Source organism: Phyllobates terribilis, unplaced genomic scaffold, assembly GCF_046119375.1.
Source record: "Phyllobates terribilis strain yellow unplaced genomic scaffold, ASM4611937v1 Scaffold_3__8_contigs__length_932513732, whole genome shotgun sequence".
Taxonomy (NCBI): Eukaryota; Metazoa; Chordata; class Amphibia; order Anura; family Dendrobatidae; genus Phyllobates; species Phyllobates terribilis.
This window is the reverse complement of record NW_027362763.1, coordinates 431832591-431851019: the sequence shown is the minus strand read 5'-3', so window position 1 is coordinate 431851019 and position 18429 is coordinate 431832591. Positions and strand designations below refer to the sequence as shown.

The 18429-nt window shown below is 45.9% G+C and overlaps 1 protein-coding gene across 1 annotated transcript in view; it reads right to left on the bottom strand.

Moving 5' to 3' along the window:
- PM20D2 (peptidase M20 domain containing 2) overlaps positions 1-14917 on the bottom strand; it is a 42376-nt gene extending 27459 nt beyond the window's left edge. The window contains exon 1 of the mRNA XM_073675697.1: positions 14338-14917. Within this exon, the coding sequence (XP_073531798.1) occupies positions 14338-14769 (432 nt within the window). The 5' untranslated portion in view covers positions 14770-14917. The remainder of the gene's footprint in view (positions 1-14337) is intronic.
- Positions 14918-18429: the final 3512 nt, after the last annotated feature.

Genomic DNA, 18429 nt, shown 5'->3' with positions numbered 1-18429 from the left:
GATATCCATCATTGTATATGCGCCCTCATACTACCGGCACCGCTGTTTTCATCGCATAGAAAAAGAAAAAAAAAACACTCCCACTCACCTTCCTTCCTCTCCCGTGCTTCGTCATCTTCTGAAGCCGGCAGCTGACTTCAACGTCCAAACGTCGGGGGCGCATGACGTCACTGTTATGCGCCCAGTCGCGTGTACGCTGACGTCAGCTGCTGGCCTCCAATTCGCCAGTAGCATATATTGCGGCGCACGGGCCACGCAAGTTTGTGCGCAGCAATACACTTCAGCTAGATGTGCGTATGAGAACGCACACCGAGCTGAAGTAGGGGCTGGGCCCGGTCCAGGAGCGGTAATGCTGAGGCGATGTCATGCGTGCCCTTAAGGTCATGTCACATATGGGTCATGTCACTTTGCATTAATTCCTGAAAAGCACCTGAAGGGTTAGTAAATTACCTGAAAGCAATGTTGAATATGTTGAGGGCCGCTGTTTTTAAAATGATCTCAGTTTTGGGGGTTTCCACTTTATAGGATGCCCAAAATCATTTCAAAACTGAATAGGACCCAAAAAATTAAAGTTTTGAAAATTTCTTTAAAAAAAAAAAAAGGAAAAATTACTGCTACATTTTTAAACCTTCTAAAATGTTAACAAAATAAAACAACATTTTACAAATGTCCTGATGTAAGACAGACATGAGGGAAATGTTAATTATTAATGTTTGTGTGGTCTGACTATCTGCATTAAAGGGATAGTCAAAGTTTGAAAATTTGCAATTTTTTAAAATTTGTACAATTTCTGATATTTTTTATAAATAAGCACAAAATATATAAACCTAAATTTACCACTATCATAAAGTTAATGTGTCACGAAAAAATAATCTCAAAGTCAATGGGATATGTTGAAGCATTCCAGAGTTATTATTACATAAAGTGACACTGATCAGATTTCAAAACTTTGGCCTGGTCATTAAGGGGTTAAATAATAATAATAATAAAAAAACTATAGATGTTTGGTATCTGCGCAATTATACTGACCTAGAGAATCATATTACCAGGTTAGTTTTACCGAGTAGTGAACATGGTAAATTACAAAAAATAAAATTGTGGAATTGCACTTTTTTTTTCAATGCACTTGGAATATTTTTCCCGCTTTCCAGTGAATCACATGATAAAATTAATGGTGTCATTCAAAAGTACAACTCATCCCTCAAAAAACAAGCCCTCATACGGCTATGTGGACAAAAAAAAATACAAAAGTTATGGCTCTTGCAAGAAGGGAAGAAAAAAATGAAAAAACAGAAAATAGCCCGGTCGTGAAGGGGCTACCACACATTAAAAAAATAGCTTATGAAAAAACCCTTAAAATCGAAGCAGCTAATCAGCTAACACATAACAATACAATGTTCAGCATTGTACAATTTGACAAAGAAAACTATTTTATCTGTAAAGCAATGAACTGGTGGATTTGTTTTAAAAGGGACTTCTCATACCACCACACCAATCTACTAGGGTCACCAGAAAATGTACAACTAAATTGCAGCGGAGCTCACTCAACCTTGTTGATAGGGGTTATGCCACCAACCCATCCCCTGCTTTTCTAAACTCTCACCCTACTATCTAATATTGCAAAGGGTTTACAGAACACTATACTCCACACCTGAACTTGTTGTGTTGGTTGCATATTCTCCAGAGCACCTTTAAGTCCAAGCGCAGCAGCTGCCCCAACTTCAGCAATTAGGTTGTGTCCGCAGCCCAAGCCCAGGGAGTGCGTCGTACTCGCACAAAAAACAGATATGCAAACTCTGATAGTGTTTGGGTGCAGAGGTCCAGTGTGCCTGGACTGCCGTGTCCAGATGGTAGTGGAGCTGCATCTGGCATGCCCGGCTGGAGAAGAAGGTGATGAGCCGTGTTCTCCTAGTAGGCCAGCTCTGGCGTCTGCCATATGTCCTGGCTGAGGGAAAGCAGTTGCCCTGACTCTTGCTCTATCACATCACTTGCCCGCTGTTTGCACTGCTTTACAATAGACATCTTTGTGGCTCCCGTGCCCACTGCACACAGCTTTCTGTTCCATCCCATGACATGTAGTGCTGTAGCAGGATAATTTTAAGCACTGCCTGTTGCTGATCAGTTTTCTTCTTGCTACGGTGACATCACTAACGCTGAAGCAGAACTTGTCCAAGCCCATCTTGTATGGTGCAACCCCAGACAGTTTTTATATATAGAAGAGACATACAGATGTACCTGATCTATAGAATGCTATGTGACCTAAAAAGTATAGACTCAAGACTGATGCAATGTAGCAAACTACCAAAAGGTGGTATATACTGTAATCCTATTTACCACGTCGACGGCAAAACTACCACTGTGAGAGTGAAGAGTATTCTTGTTCACAGACAGCTAGGATATAATCTTGAAAAAAAAAAAGAAAAAGTAATTGAAACAAAGTATGGAAAGTTACAGAACTTTTCATTTTTACAATGACATTTAAATTTCTTTAAAACAGGGGGGAAAAAAAAAAAAAAAAAACAACACAATTTAAAAAAGGAATAGAAAGAGACTTTGTGTTCTTGAATCAATCCCAGATCTAAAGCAGTTTAAATTCACAACATACAGTACAGACCAAAAGTTTGGACACACCTTCTCATTTAAAGATTTTTCTGTATTTTCATGACTATGAAAATTGTACATTCACACTGAAGGCATCAAAACTATGAATTAACACATGTGGAATTATATACTTAACAAAAAAGTGTGAAACAACTGAAAATATGTCTTATATTCTAGGTTCTTCAAAATAGCCACCTTTTGCTTTGATGACTGCTTTGCACACTCTTGGCATTCTCTTGATGAGCTTCAAGAGGTAGTCACCGGAAATGGTCTTCCAACAATCTTGAAGGAGTTCCCAGAGATGCTTAGCACTTGTTGGCCCTTTTGCCTTCACTCTGCGGTCCAGCTCACCCCAAACCATCTCGATTGGGTTCAGGTCTGGTGACTGTGGAGGCCAGGTCATCTGGAGTAGCACCCCATCACTCTCCTTCTTGGTCAAATAGCCCTTACACAGCCTGGAGGTGTGTTTGGAGTCATTGTCCTGTTGAAAAATAAATGATGGTCCAACTAAACGCAAACCGGATGGAATAGCATGCAGCTGCAAGATGCTGTGGTAGCCATGCTGGTTCAGTATGCCTTCAATTTTGAATAAATCCCCAACAGTGTCACCAGCAAAGCACCCCCACACCATCACAGCTCCTCCTCCATGCTTCACGGTGGGAACCAGGCATGTAGAGTCCATCCGTTCACCTTTTCTGCGTCGAACAAAGTCATGGTGGTTGGAACCAAAGATCTCAAATTTGGACTCATCAGACCAAAGCACAGATTTCCACTGGTCTAATGTCCATTCCTTGTGTTCTTTAGCCCAAACAAGTCTCTTCTGCTTGTTGCCTGGCCTTAGCAGTGGTTTCCTAGCAGCTATTTTACCATGAAGGCCTGCTGCACAAAGTCTCCTCTTAACAGTTGTTGTAGAGATGTGTCTGCTGCTAGAACTCTGTGTGGCATTGACCTGGTCTCTGTTATGCACACGCCCGGGCTAAGCGGCGTGTGCGGGTGATTGGTAGTGATTCCACTGGACCGTGCCGGAGAGTGAATGCCTGGAGGGGCGTAACTAAGTATCTACCCGATCCGACCAAGGTGGCACGACGGCATACGACGCCAGAGCACCAAGGAGGAACCGAGCAGAGGGACCAGGTGCTACTCCAGGACAGACCCCGGACACGGCTGTTGACCCACACAGGGGAATACAGGAACAGACTGGTAGACTGGCAGGCAGACGGGTATGCAGGCAGGCGGGTATGCAGGCAGGCGGGTATGCAGGCAGGCGGGTAAAGATAAGCACAGCTAGAGTGCAGACAGGGAGGCACTAGCAAGTAGGAACACAGGCGGGATAGGACCCAGTACACACCGGGATACAGGAACAATACAGGCAGAGAGGTACAGGCAAGCACAACAAGAGTGCAGAAGACTGAGCAGGGAGGACAGGGCTCTGTTCACACTGAACAGACAGGAAGGGAAAGGCATAGAGGCAAAATAGGTAAAGGATAGGAGAGAGTTCAGACTGGAACTGAGTGTACGGAGAGACCGACACTGCAGCGGGATACAGGAGCGGGTCTGGGAATACTGCCCCCAGAGAGGCGGAACGAACAGGCAAGGAGCGTGTTCAGACAGGACAGACTAGAGAACACAGAAAGGACTAAGTTCAGACACGGGAACTAATACCGTAAAGCAGGAGACATACAGGACTTAGTTCAGACACGGGAACTAATACCGTAAAGCAGGAGACATACAGGACTCAGTTCAGACACGGGAGCTGACACCGCAAAGCAGGAAACATACAGGACTTAGTTCAGACACGGGAACTAATACCGTAAAGCAGGAGACATACAGGACACAGTTCAGACACGGGAGCTGACACCGCAAGGCAGGAGACATACAGGACACAGTTCAGACACGGGAGCTGACACCGCAAGGCAGGAGACATACAGGACTTAGTTCAGACAGGCCTGGAAATACAGCCTCCAGGAAGGGCGGACAGGGAAACAGGACGGGACCTGGCACCTTCAGAGTGCAAGCACACACTGAAAGAAACACATATGCTCAGGCAGGGATAGAAGGGAGCTGCTGAGCTATATACCAAGTGTCAGACAGCAATAGGCTGAGGACGCACAAGGGGTGTGACCCACAGCAGGTACAAAAGACAGGAAGTGATCGGGCGCCGCCCTTAAGCAGCAGAGACAGACACAAACAGACAGCATGGAGGGAAGCCAGAGAGACATTCTGGACAGGAGATCAAGTGCGCCCTCTTGCACAGTGGGAGATGGACCACCATGCAAGGACGCCGCCAGGTATGTTACAGTACCTCCCCCCTTACGCCCCCTCTTCTTCAGGCCTGCCAGAATCTTCCGCAGGGAATTCGAGGACCAGTCGTTCACTGGGTTGGAGGGGAACAGAGACTTGAGGGTAATCTCTGCTTCGAGGTACATCTTGTCAAGCTCACAGGAAGAAATAGACGGGTTATCAGGTACATAATGAGGAAAAGTCACTGTCTCTTTGTAATCTGGTGGTACCCCGGAGGATTCAGGAAACAACTGGAGGTCCTCCGCCGGGTCAGAAGAGTACTGAGGCTCAGAGAAAACATCTGCTTCAGAGTACACTGGGTCGGACTCACTGGAGGAAGCAGGCGAGGTATCAGGTACAGGAAATAGGAAAGTCTCTGTCCATTCACCACCAGGTGGCACCCCGAAGGGTTCTAAACACAACTGGAGGTCCTCCGCCTGGTCGGAGGGGTGTAGAGACTCGGGAGTAACTTCTGCTTCGGAGAACACTAGGTCGGACTCACTGGAGGAAGCAGGCGAGGTATCAGGTACAGGAAATAGGAAAGTCTCTGTCCATTCACCACCAGGTGGCACCCCGAAGGGTTCTAAACACAACTGGAGGTCCTCCGCCTGGTCGGAGGGGTGTAGAGACTCGGGAGTAACTTCTGCTTCGGAGAACACTAGGTCGGACTCACTGGAGGAAGCAGGCGAGGTATCGGGTACCGAGTATAGGAAAGTCTCTGTCCATTCACCACCAGGTGGCACCCCGAAGGGTTCTAAACACAACTGGAGGTCCTCCGCCTGGTCGGAGGGGTGTAGAGACTCGGGAGTAACCTCTGCTTCGGAGTACACTAGGTTGGACTCACTGGACGAAGCGAGCGAGGTATCAGGTCCAGGATATAGGAAAGTCTCTGTCCATTCACCACCAGGTGGCACCCCGAAGGGTTCTGAACACAACTGGAGGTCCTCCGCCTGGTCGGAGGGGTGTAGAGACTCGGGAGTAACCTCTGCTTCGGAGTACACTAGGTTGGACTCACTGGACGAAGCGAGTGAGGTATCAGATCCAGGATATAGGAAAGTCTCTGTCCATTCACCACCAGGTGGCACCCCGAAGGGTTCAGAACACAACTGGAGGTCCTCCGCCTGGTCGGAGGGGTGTAGAGACTCGGGAGTAACCTCTGCTTCGGAGTACACTAGGTTGGACTCACTGGACGAAGCGAGCGAGGTATCAGGTACAGAGTATAGGAGAGTCTCTGTCCTTTCGCTACCAGGAGGTCTCAGGGAGGACAGACCCTGGCGTGACTGCTTGCCTCTAAGTCTAGCACGTCTGGACTGCCTCTTGAGGTTGGGAGAAGTATTCCGGAAAGCGTAGTCACCCTGTGAGGATTCTGGGTGGGCAGTAGTCTCATTGGGCTGGAGAACTATTGCGCTACCCACACACATTACCTGACGGGGCTGCTCCGGGATATTGGGAAGTGAAGCTTCAGCAGGGGCTTCAGAGTTAGGGTCCTCGAAGACCATACGAAAGGCCACCAGGAAGGCCTGCAGGTCAAGGATGACAGGATCCCATGCTTCCCATAGGGGGGTGACCCATTTCAAGGCATCACCCGCTAGGTAGTCAATCATAAAGGACACTTTAGGCCAATCGGAAGGAAAATAGAGAGGGTAGGCCTTAAAGTGTAGCATGCATTGCTCCACAAATGCACGACACTGTCTTGGATCCCCATAGTAACGTGGCGGATCCGCAGGAACGAGGGCTGATAGATCCATCTGGACGGGTGCGTAATTCGCCTGGAACTCAGCGTAAAGCAAAAAAAAATTTATTTATTTATTTTAATGCATATATCCGCTGGAAAACTTCTCAGAGGGCGAAGGCCGTGGGGCTCAACGGGAACCATGGCCTGAGCATGCTGTTATGCACACGCCCGGGCTAGAGCGGCGTGTGCATGTGATTGGTAGTGATTCCACTGGACCGTGCCGGAGAGTGAATGCCTGGAGGGGCGTAACTAAGTATCTACCCGATCCGACCAAGGTGGCACGACGGCATACGACGCCAGAGCACCAAGGAGGAACCGAGCAGAGGGACCAGGTGCTACTCCAGGACAGACCCCGGACACGGCTGTTGACCCACACAGGGGAATACAGGAACAGACTGGTAGACTGGCAGGCAGACGGGTATGCAGGCAGGCGGGTATGCAGGCAGGCGGGTATGCAGGCAGGCGGGTAAAGATAAGCACAGCTAGAGTGCAGACAGGGAGGCACTAGCAAGTAGGAACACAGGCGGGATAGGACCCAGTACACACCGGGATACAGGAACAATACAGGCAGAGAGGTACAGGCAAGCACAACAAGAGTGCAGAAGACTGAGCAGGGAGGACAGGGCTCTGTTCACACTGAACAGACAGGAAGGGAAAGGCATAGAGGCAAAATAGGTAAAGGATAGGAGAGAGTTCAGACTGGAACTGAGTGTACGGAGAGACCGACACTGCAGCGGGATACAGGAGCGGGTCTGGGAATACTGCCCCCAGAGAGGCGGAACGAACAGGCAAGGAGCGTGTTCAGACAGGACAGACTAGAGAACACAGAAAGGACTAAGTTCAGACACGGGAACTAATACCGTAAAGCAGGAGACATACAGGACTTAGTTCAGACACGGGAACTAATACCGTAAAGCAGGAGACATACAGGACTCAGTTCAGACACGGGAGCTGACACCGCAAAGCAGGAAACATACAGGACTTAGTTCAGACACGGGAACTAATACCGTAAAGCAGGAGACATACAGGACACAGTTCAGACACGGGAGCTGACACCGCAAGGCAGGAGACATACAGGACACAGTTCAGACACGGGAGCTGACACCGCAAGGCAGGAGACATACAGGACTTAGTTCAGACAGGCCTGGAAATACAGCCTCCAGGAAGGGCGGACAGGGAAACAGGACGGGACCTGGCACCTTCAGAGTGCAAGCACACACTGAAAGAAACACATATGCTCAGGCAGGGATAGAAGGGAGCTGCTGAGCTATATACCAAGTGTCAGACAGCAATAGGCTGAGGACGCACAAGGGGTGTGACCCACAGCAGGTACAAAAGACAGGAAGTGATCGGGCGCCGCCCTTAAGCAGCAGAGACAGACACAAACAGACAGCATGGAGGGAAGCCAGAGAGACATTCTGGACAGGAGATCAAGTGCGCCCTCTTGCACAGTGGGAGATGGACCACCATGCAAGGACGCCGCCAGGTATGTTACAGTCTCTAATCTGAGCTGCTGTTAACCAGCGATTTCTGAGGCTGGTGACTCGGATAAACTTATCCCCAGAAGCAGAGGTGACTCTTGGTCTTCCTTTCCTGGGGCGGTCCTCATGTGAGCCAGTTTCAAAGCTTGCCCAATTTTTTGGACTGACTGACCTTCATTTCTTAAAGTAATGATGGCCACTCGTTTTTCTTTACTTAGAATTTGTATTATGGCAAGAAAAAAGCAGCTAACAGTCTATTCAGTAGGACTATCAGCTGTGTATCCAGCTGACTTCTGCACAACAACTGATGGTCCCAACCCCATTTATAAGACAAGAAATCCCACTTATTAAACCTGACAGGGCACACCTGTGAATTGAAAACAATTTCCGGTGACTACCTCTTGAAGCTCATCAAGAGAATGCCAAGAGTGTGCAAAGCAGTCATCAAAGCAAAAGGTGGCTACTTTGAAGAACCTAGAATATAAGACATATTTTCAGTTGTTTCACACTTTTTTTGTTAAGTATATAATTCCACATGTGTTAATTCATAGTTTTGATGCCTTCTGTGTGAATGTACAATTTTCATAGTCATGAAAATACAGAAAAAAATTTAAATGAGGTGTGTCCAAACTTTTGGTCTGTACTGTATGTGGTAGTAAAAGGAGACATTCCTAAGCACAACGTGAGGCAAAGTTCTGTGCTCTAGTCGTGAATTACATTAATATAAATCTGTAAAGTATATGGGGCCATGAAAAAAAAAACAGCCCGTCCTCGGATGACATCAGAAAGCGGTGCGATTTTTACAGACAGAAAGGAGAAAGGGGAGAAACCTTTTTTTTTTTTTCTTCACGTATGAGAAAAACTGATGACACATGGATCACACTCTGATTAAACTCCGATCAAAATACGAGGTCCGTTTTTCTCGTCTGTGAGAAAAACTGAGGTCTGAAAGAGGTCTTGATAAGTCTACCCATTAGGGCTCATTCAGATGAACTTATTAAATATCTGTGTGCTGCCCATATGAAACGCTGAGTTAATATGGCAGTTCACATGCATGTTTTTACAAATGGACTGATGATCTGCGTGTACAAAATTTTTCCAGATCCTGGATCAGACACACCCATAAGTCAATGGGTGTGCAAAAGATAGATCATATACGGGTTACCACCCCTATGTTACATTTTTCACGGTTACATTACAATTATAAAGATAAGAAACTTATTTGTCCTTTATTATTTATTAAATTGTTCATTTAAACAGGATGCCACACAGACAAAACTGACACAAGGATTGCATGCAGATGACAATACGGATGAAAATCAGTTTACTCTGGATGTAAAATGATGATTTTGCATATGATCGTGTAAACCCAGCCTTATTATTCAAGGTGGCAAACAGAAGCAGGAGACTAGTGACTTGTTTAAAATGTTATCCACTTGTGCAATCTTTCTTTACAGCGCAAAAAGGCAGCAAATTTCCAAATGACCCTTTTTAAAAAAAAACGGTTGTGTTTTACAAATTTTAGGATTTTTTTTTTTTTTTCACCCTGGTAACAGACGACAAACAAACTATGTGTAGTCTGATCCAATTTCTTACAAGCATACATTTGGTAGGTGAGCAAGACGTAAATTAAGACATTTTGACTACACAAAGATCCAGATTCATTAAGGCCTCATTCACACTACTGTAATTTGGTCCAAGTGCTGTCCATATAAAAAAACGGACCACACTTGGATTAATGTTATTCCATGAAGCAGTGCAGATGAGCGATTTTTTTTTTCACTGGCCAAATCTGGGTGTGGAAAAAAAAAAAAAACCCCACACTATATGCACTAGTCTTTTTGGTCAATCTCACCATTGACCATACTCCCCCATTTAAGTCTGTGGGGGGGAATAAATCGGATGTTATACGGAGCCACAGTATGGCATCCAATTTTTCGGATACATTGCAATTCTGTAACAGGAAAAAGTAAAATGGTCTTGTAAAATGATTAATAAATAACTGCTGCTGTAAAAAAACATTGCATACGGACTGCACACAGATGGCAAGTGAGAAAGAAAATCGTCCCACTTTTCTGGGTGAAATTCTGATTTTTTTATATGCTCGAGTCATCCTACCCTATGACCAACGTTTTGTACAACAGTTTTAATGAAAGGAGCAAGGCATACGCCTCTTAATGAATTTGGCTCATCTTTCAACTACAGTGTTTATATATATATATATATATATATATATATATATATATATATATATATATATATATATATATATATATATATATATATATATATATATATATATATATATATATACACACACATATACATACACACACACAAAAGTTTGAATCATCTCACCTTTTCCCTCTTTAAAAAAAAAGAAAAATAAAAATAAAAAAATATTCAGGTATAACCTATAACTGGAAGCAGGGAGTAAGGGGTCTATAGTGGCAAAAAGCTCGTTAGTGATGCACATTGCATGGGTTCCCTTTAAGAAGGGCCAATAATATCTCAATAGGGTTTAGTTCAGGAGACAGGGCCATGTAATTACTGTATTTTGCAGATTATAAGACACACCCCAAATTTTGGGGAGGAGAATAGGATAAAAAAAAAAATGTTGTTTTTTTCATAAACGGGTGTGTGTTATAATCAGCCTACCTGTGGGGCTGAGGCGTTGGTGGAGAGGGATCCCAGGTGACAGGGTCGAGGCAGGAGTTAGGAGATCGCTGCTGCCGGAAGCTTCTGCCTTCCGGCAGAGGCAGGAGTCGGCAGGTGGCTGTGGTCTCCATGCTGTGGGCCCCTTGTTTACAGTAGATGTCCGGTGGTGCGGGGGCTACTCCGACATTTTGTAAGAGCCGCAGCATGGGTACCACAGCCATCTTCAGACTCCTGCCTCTGCCGGAAGGCAGAAGCTTCAAGCACCAATCCTGGGACCTCGCTCCACCACCGCCGGTAAGTGCTTCGGATTATACAGTTCGCATTATAAGATCTACCCCCATTTTCCCCCTAGATTTGGGGATGGGGGGAGTGTTATAATCCGAAAAATACAGTACTTTTTCGTCTTTACTGGCTAGACCAGCAGTGGATTACTTTGAAAAATCATGGTATTCATGAAAGATGCAGACTTTTTTTGCGTACCACTGCTTGAAGAAAATTCTTCTAAAAATTGGCAGTAGGTTTGAGAGCTGATTTCGAGTCCATCTTCAACCCATCATCTTTAATAATACCAGCCCATAGCAGTACCCCACCTCCACCCCATAGCAGTACCCCACCTCCACCTTGACAGCATCTGAGTCAAGAGGAGGTCTGTGCCCGTTATTGATCCAGCTACAAGCCCATCTATATTGTCCGTCAAGAGTTACTCTCATCTCATCACTCCATAAAACCTTTGAAAAATCTGTCTTCAGGTATCACTAGGCCAAGTCTTGATGTTTCAACTTGTGGATCTTGTTCAGTGACGGACAGTTTTCCGCCTTCCTCACCTTGGCCATGTCTCTGAGCACTGAACACCTAGTACTTCTGAGCACTCCAGGGAGGTTGGTTGCAGTTCTGGACTATGACAGCACTGGAGGGTAATGAGTTCCAGGTTGCTTCACGTTTCATTCTTCTCAAATCTTTGGCAATTATTGTGTCTTTTTTTCTCAAACACACTTTTGCAACCTGTTTGACTATTTGCAACAAATCTTTTGATGGTTCTGTTATCAAGCCCCAATATCTTAGCAATTTCAAGAGTGATGCATCTCTTTGTAAGACTTCACACACAGATCTCCTTAGAGGCAGCACTAAGGAGTACATTGGAGTCTAGACACAAAATCAAAGATAAAATATCTAAATTTTTATTCAAAAAAATTATTAAAATTTAAATTATTTTTTGAATAAAAATGTAGATATTTTATCTTTGATTTTGTGTCTAGACTCCAATGTACTCCTTAGTGCTGCCTCTAAGGAGATCTGTGTGTGAATATGAGTAATTTGGAGTGACCAGGTCATGCGGTGATTTATGAGTGTTCTTTGTAAGACTTGCATCAATTTTTGACTTTTCGGAGTTAAATCTGTTTTTTTTGGCCCATTTTGTCTGAGGAAAACAAGCTGCCTAATAATTCTGCACACCTTGATAAAGGGTGTTGATATCCTTAGACCACAACCTCCCTCATTACACATCATCTGATCTGCTTCATCCAATAAGCATTCACATTTATACAGCTTGGAGTTGGAAATTATGCATAAAAATGATGATATGGTAAAAATACTCATTTGCTTAATAATTCTGCACACATTGTATATGTGGACAACTTGACAGTTCCCTGACATCTAGCAAAAAGATAGAGCAGAATCACAATGGATTTCAACATACCCAATCTATAAATCCAACAGAACTAATATTTATCTGCCCTTACTGAAATACATATGTGCTCCCAGTCAATTCAGAGTTGGGATAGAGGACATTACTAAAGCTCAGAACAGGCTGCATACAATACTATAACCAAGTGGACAATTTGGCCCCGCTGCCCACAAATTCTTATTTACATTGGGGAAAAATGAAGGGTGGCAGCATCGTGCCTCTTATCTGCTGGGAAAAGGGTCAGGGATCAAAGTACAATGACAACTCTAAAAATAAGACAAAGTACACCTTTATACGCCTCTGTGCTCCGCTCTGCAGAACTTGTGCATGCTTCTTACTCTGGACGCCCCCTTTACATTGTGTGCGTCCATACTGTTGTGCCATTGGTAGAAACAGGGCAGCCAGCGATGCATGAAGCCACATACACTGCAGAACACAGGAACTGCTTTTCTGATTATGAGAAGCTGGTGCGGGTTACTGGGATTTTAGTTAGCGTTTAATAAAGATAGCGCTGCTCATGTGTTTATATTTATATTTCCCCTCACCCCTGCAGACATGTGCCACCAGTAGGAGTTATTGGCTTTCTCACTTTTACACCTGGGTCATAACTGAACTGACGATTCTCATCCAAAATAGACTAGTACATGCTGTGATTTTTTGCACAATTTCACCTGAACAGCCTAGATAGATAACATTGGTCTGATTGCAGTGTGAGGGCATTTTTTTTTTCATTGACAGCAGTCAAACCGAAAATCTGGAGATTACCTTCATATGCAGGTAGTTGCTTTGGCTTAAAGGAACGGACAACTATGAAATAAACTCGAGAAGTTCTAACCAGCACTGCAGAGCTATGAAAGCCAGCTTATGCCTGGCATGCCGATTGCCCCACACCATGTTATTGCTGATGGACCACTCTCTTATGGCTGGATTTCTGATTACCCCACAGCATGGTATTGCTGTTGGACCAGTCTCTAATGGCTGGCTTTCGGATTGCCCCCCACACCATGTTATTGCTGATGGACCACTCTCTTATGGCTGGCTTTCTGATTACCCCACAGCATGGTATTGCTGCTAGACCAGTCTCTAATGGCTGGCTTTCGGATTGCCCCCCACACCATGTTATTGCTGATGGACCACTCTCTAATGGCTGGCTTTCTGATTACCCCACGCCATGATATTGCTGATGGACCACTCTCTAATGGCTGGCTTTCTGATTACCCCACACCATGGTATTGCTGATGGACCACTATCTAATGGCTGGCTTTCTGATTGGTCCAGCAGTAGTAACATGGTGTGGACCAGTCTCTTATGGCTGGCTTTCTGATTGCCCCACACCATGTTATTACTGATGGACCACTCTTATGGCTTTCTGATTGCCCCACACCATGTTATTACTGATGGACCACTCTTATGGCTGGCTTTCTGATTGCCCCACACCATGTTATTACTGATGGACCACTCTTATGGCTTTCTGATTGCCCCACACCATGTTATTACTGATGGACCACTCTTATGGCTTTCTGATTGCCCCACACCATGTTATTACTGATGGACCACTCTTATGGCTTTCTGATTGCCCCAAACCATGTTATTACTGATGGACCACTCTTATGGCTGGCTTTCTGATTGCCCCAAACCATGTTATTACTGATGGACCACTCTTATGGCTTTCTGATTGCCCCAAACCATGTTATTACTGATGGACCACTCTTATGGCTTTCTGATTGCCCCACACCATGTTATTACTGATGGACAACTCTTATGGCTGGCTTTCTGATTGCCCCACACCATGGTATTGCTGCCATCTCCCCTCCCATGGACGAGTGCCTGTCTGGGGCCATGGCGTCTCCCCTACGTTAGGACCCCCACCCTGTGCCTGCAGAGAGCACTGTCCGCACCTGGATCTGCCGCGGTGGTCGCACTTTCTCCAGCGCTCCCCTTAGTCCTACTGCAGCAGCTGCCCCGACCTCAGCGATCAGGTTGTGCCCGCAGGCGTGCCCGAGCTCCGGCAGGGCATCATACTCGCAGAGAAAGCCCACATGCAGGCGAGGGCAGTCCGCGGGCTCAGAGGTCCAGTGTGCCCGGAATGCCGTGTCCAGATGGTAGCGCGGCTGCACCTGCCATGCCCGGCTGGAGAAGAAGCTGCTGAGGCGCTGATGAGCCGTGTGCTCCTGGTAGGCCAGCTCTGGCCTCTGCCATATGTCCCGGCTGAGGGCGTGCAGGTGCCCGGACTCCTGCTCTATCACGTCGCTCGCCCTCTGCTTGCACTGCTGTAGTAGAGGCATGGCGCTCCTCCCGCTGCCCGCAGCGCACTCTGTGTCCGGCTTCATGTCCGTCCTGCTGAGGCAATGCCGAGGCAGGCAGCTCTCCTCCGGTACAGGGAGCCGGGCAGCTGGCGATGTGCCGGGCAGGCTGTGCCTCCTCACCGTGTGCTTCTGGGAAGTGTAGTCAGCCGGCACAGTGCTGCCCGTGCATTAGGATCGCATGGACTCCAGTTCCCAGGGTGCCCTGCGGCTCCCTCCCCTAGGGATCAGTCTCAGAATAAAGGTGTCGCCATTGCTATTTATAATACAGACCCAGTGCCTCCAAAACATTGGATTGGCTGATACCAGATATCTGACTCGGAGACTATGTACTTAGAGGATCCCGGCCCTCCTGCCATGTCTGTATAGTCACTGCTTCGATTCCCAGGAAAATAACTCTGGGATGTGGCCCTATAAAGGCGATATCTGTCCAATCAGACTGCCCTACCGACAAGATGGATGGTAATGCCCAGTTGGCAATTAATTCATACACTTCCTGGCAGAGTACTGGATGGAGTTGTAGAATAGATGCTGCAACATTATTTTTATGGAAAATTCTAATATTTACTAAAACAGACATATGAGGAGAACCTACATAACTATATAGGGGGGCTGTAGGAGCATCATACTACATACAGGTGGATTGTGGGGGCATGATACAGTATCTAGTGATATTTTTTTGGCGAGGAACAGTGGCGAAGCTCGAGGAGTTTATGACAAGATTGAATGCCAACTCGCGTGGTATCAGACTAACATACACCTATCATACCGAATGTATTGACTTCCTGGACGTCACTCTGGAGGTGGATGCACACTCCGCCGTCCAGACTGACGTCTTCAGGAAGTCCACATCTGTTAATTCACTGATCCACGCGAAGTCGGCACATTATTCATCTACGATTCGGGCAGTCCCGGTTGGACAGTTCCTGAGGATGAGGAGGATCTGCTCCACGAATTCCAAATTTGAGGCCCAGGAGGTTGATTTGACTAGACGTTTCCAACAGCGTGGTTATAGTAACCGAAGCATCAGACGTGGCTATGAGAGGGCGCGGGACACCTCCCGCAGTGGTCTCCTTTATCCCGATCAAATTGAGCGGGAGAAGAAGAAAAAAACGAATGGCAAGATTAGATACATTTTGTCTTTTAACCATGAGTGGGAGACAATGCGACGGGTCCTTAATCGACACTGGGCGGTTCTTGGCACTGAACCCGCATTACGCGATTGCTTGGAGCCGTTTCCCCCAATGGCGGCCCGTCGTGGGAAGAATCTGAGAGACATATTAGTCTCCAGTCATTACATTCCCCATGTACCCAATCCATTCGGCTCTCGCGGACCCACTGTGGGATGTTTCCCATGCGGCCGTTGTCTTGCCTGCGCCAATGTCCTACGCAGTGCCTCCTTCACGTCCTCTGACGGTTCCCGCGATTTCAAAATCTTACAATACATCTTGTGTAACACCAGCAATGTAGTATATTACGCGACTTGTGGGTGTGACCTGATCTATATAGGTCTGACATCGCGGGAACTTCGCGTCAGGGTGCGTGAGCACGTGCGGGATATTGGCGCAGCCAGGACGATGTCCGATCCCCGGGAGCTGAAGACGTTACCGCGTCATTTTAAGGCAGTGCACGATTGTGACCCTAGGTCACTGATGATACGTGGCATTGAGGTGGTGCGTCTCGGCTCCCGGGGTGGAAATATTAAACAGCAGCTAGCCCAAAGGGAGGCAAGATGGATGGTGACTCTGGACACGGTTAGACCACACGGATTAAATGAGGCCCTTAGCTTCGCCGCATTTCTATGATCCAGCATGGCTCCATGGCATTGCTCCCCTGTTCTCTCTGTAACTTTATCCCATGTGTTGTATTTTAACTCATTTTTTAGTTTCACATTTGTGCTAATTTTTATATTTCTCCCTTATTTTAGTGATTGTGCGTTGTCCACTCTTGTACTGAGTATTTCTGCGGTCTTGCTCATATTTATTTCCATCGCCAGCCACTGGGACGAACATCCACCACCTGCAATGTTATGCTACTAATGGCTCTGTGCCATTTGAGAATATAATATGTACTCTTTATTCTGTGTAACATTGTATATATACTACTGTATGTTATATGCTCTGGCCACTGCTTGTGTATACACCATGCGTATTGATCTGTATTCTGGCCATTGTTCTTATACACACCATAATTACCTACTTTGTTTAATATCCAGACTATACATTTATGTATATATATGCTGGCTGACGCGGTGCGCATGCGTACCGTTGGTTTCCCTCGGAGCGTGCGCGCCCCGCTGTCTGTCGCCTTCTGCTCTGTGCGCTTCGCGCACGCGCAGTGGGTGTGACTGCTTGGGCGCGCGCGCGCGACAGGTTACTCACGGCGCATGCGCCGCTACGCAGATGTCTGACATTACCAGTCGGTCATGTGATGCGTCACATGACCGCGGATATGACGTACTTAAGGTCCTCACATGCACTATTCCCCAGCCTCTTGAGAAAGCCACATCTACTTGGGCGAAACTCGCGTTGAGGCGCTCCCCTCCATGGGTTCACTGCACTCAGCACTCTAGTCCTGTGTTTCACCTCCTCTGGTAAGGTCCCTATCTTTTATATACATATATTTGGACTGTGGACTTCTACTTGTTACTATGGATTATGTTTGACTTAGGCTACTATGTACTATCTATTGGTCCCTGTCCATTCTCCAAGGAATATGAGGGGTATCTTGCCTTAGGAATCCCCAGTCTGCACATTACTCACTTTATGTGGATTTAGATGGGGAATCATTGGCTATTTTGTGCTGTTACCACGTGACTCCTTTTGTATCCCTATTTATATCTATGCTATGACTTGAATACTGATGTTTGAGATTTATACATTTAATAAAGATTGCTTTTTATTCAGCTACTCTTGCATTTCTCTTGGTTTGGTATGCTATCGGAGTAGAATTTATGCTGATTTAACTTTTATGGTCTATCAGCTATGTTTGCCTTTGGGCATGTACTTAAGGCTGCTACATGTTTATTAAGTATCTAGTGATCTGTAGAGCATCGTACTATATAATGATATTCCCATAGCCATTATCTCTATAGATAGATAGCGGGACTATGGGAACATCATACTATATATAGCTGCTATTGGGGACATAATACAGTATATAGCGAGCTGTGGAGCCCATCATGCTATGTGTAGGAGGCTGTGGGGCCTCATACTATATATAGTGGAGCTGTTGGCACAATCCTACTACAGAATATATACAGTCATGGCCTAAAGTGTTGACACCCTTGAAATTGTTCCAGAAAATTAAGTATTTCTCCCAGAAAATGATTGCAATTACCCATGTCTTGTTATACACGTTTATTTCCTTTGTGTGTATTGGAACAACAGAAAAAAACAGAGAAAAAAAAAGGAAAATTGGACATAATTTCTCACAAAACCCCCAAAATTAGCCAGTCAAAATTGTTGGAACCCTCAACTTAATATTTGGTTGCACACCCTTTGATATAGATAACTGCAATCAATCGCTTCCTATAACCATTAACAAACTTCTTACACCTCTCAACTGGAATTTTGGATCACTCTTCTTTTACAAACCGCTCCAGGTCTCTCATATTTGAAGGGTGCCTTCTCCCAACAGCAATTTTAAGATCTCTCCACAGATGTTCAATAGGATTTAGATCCAGAC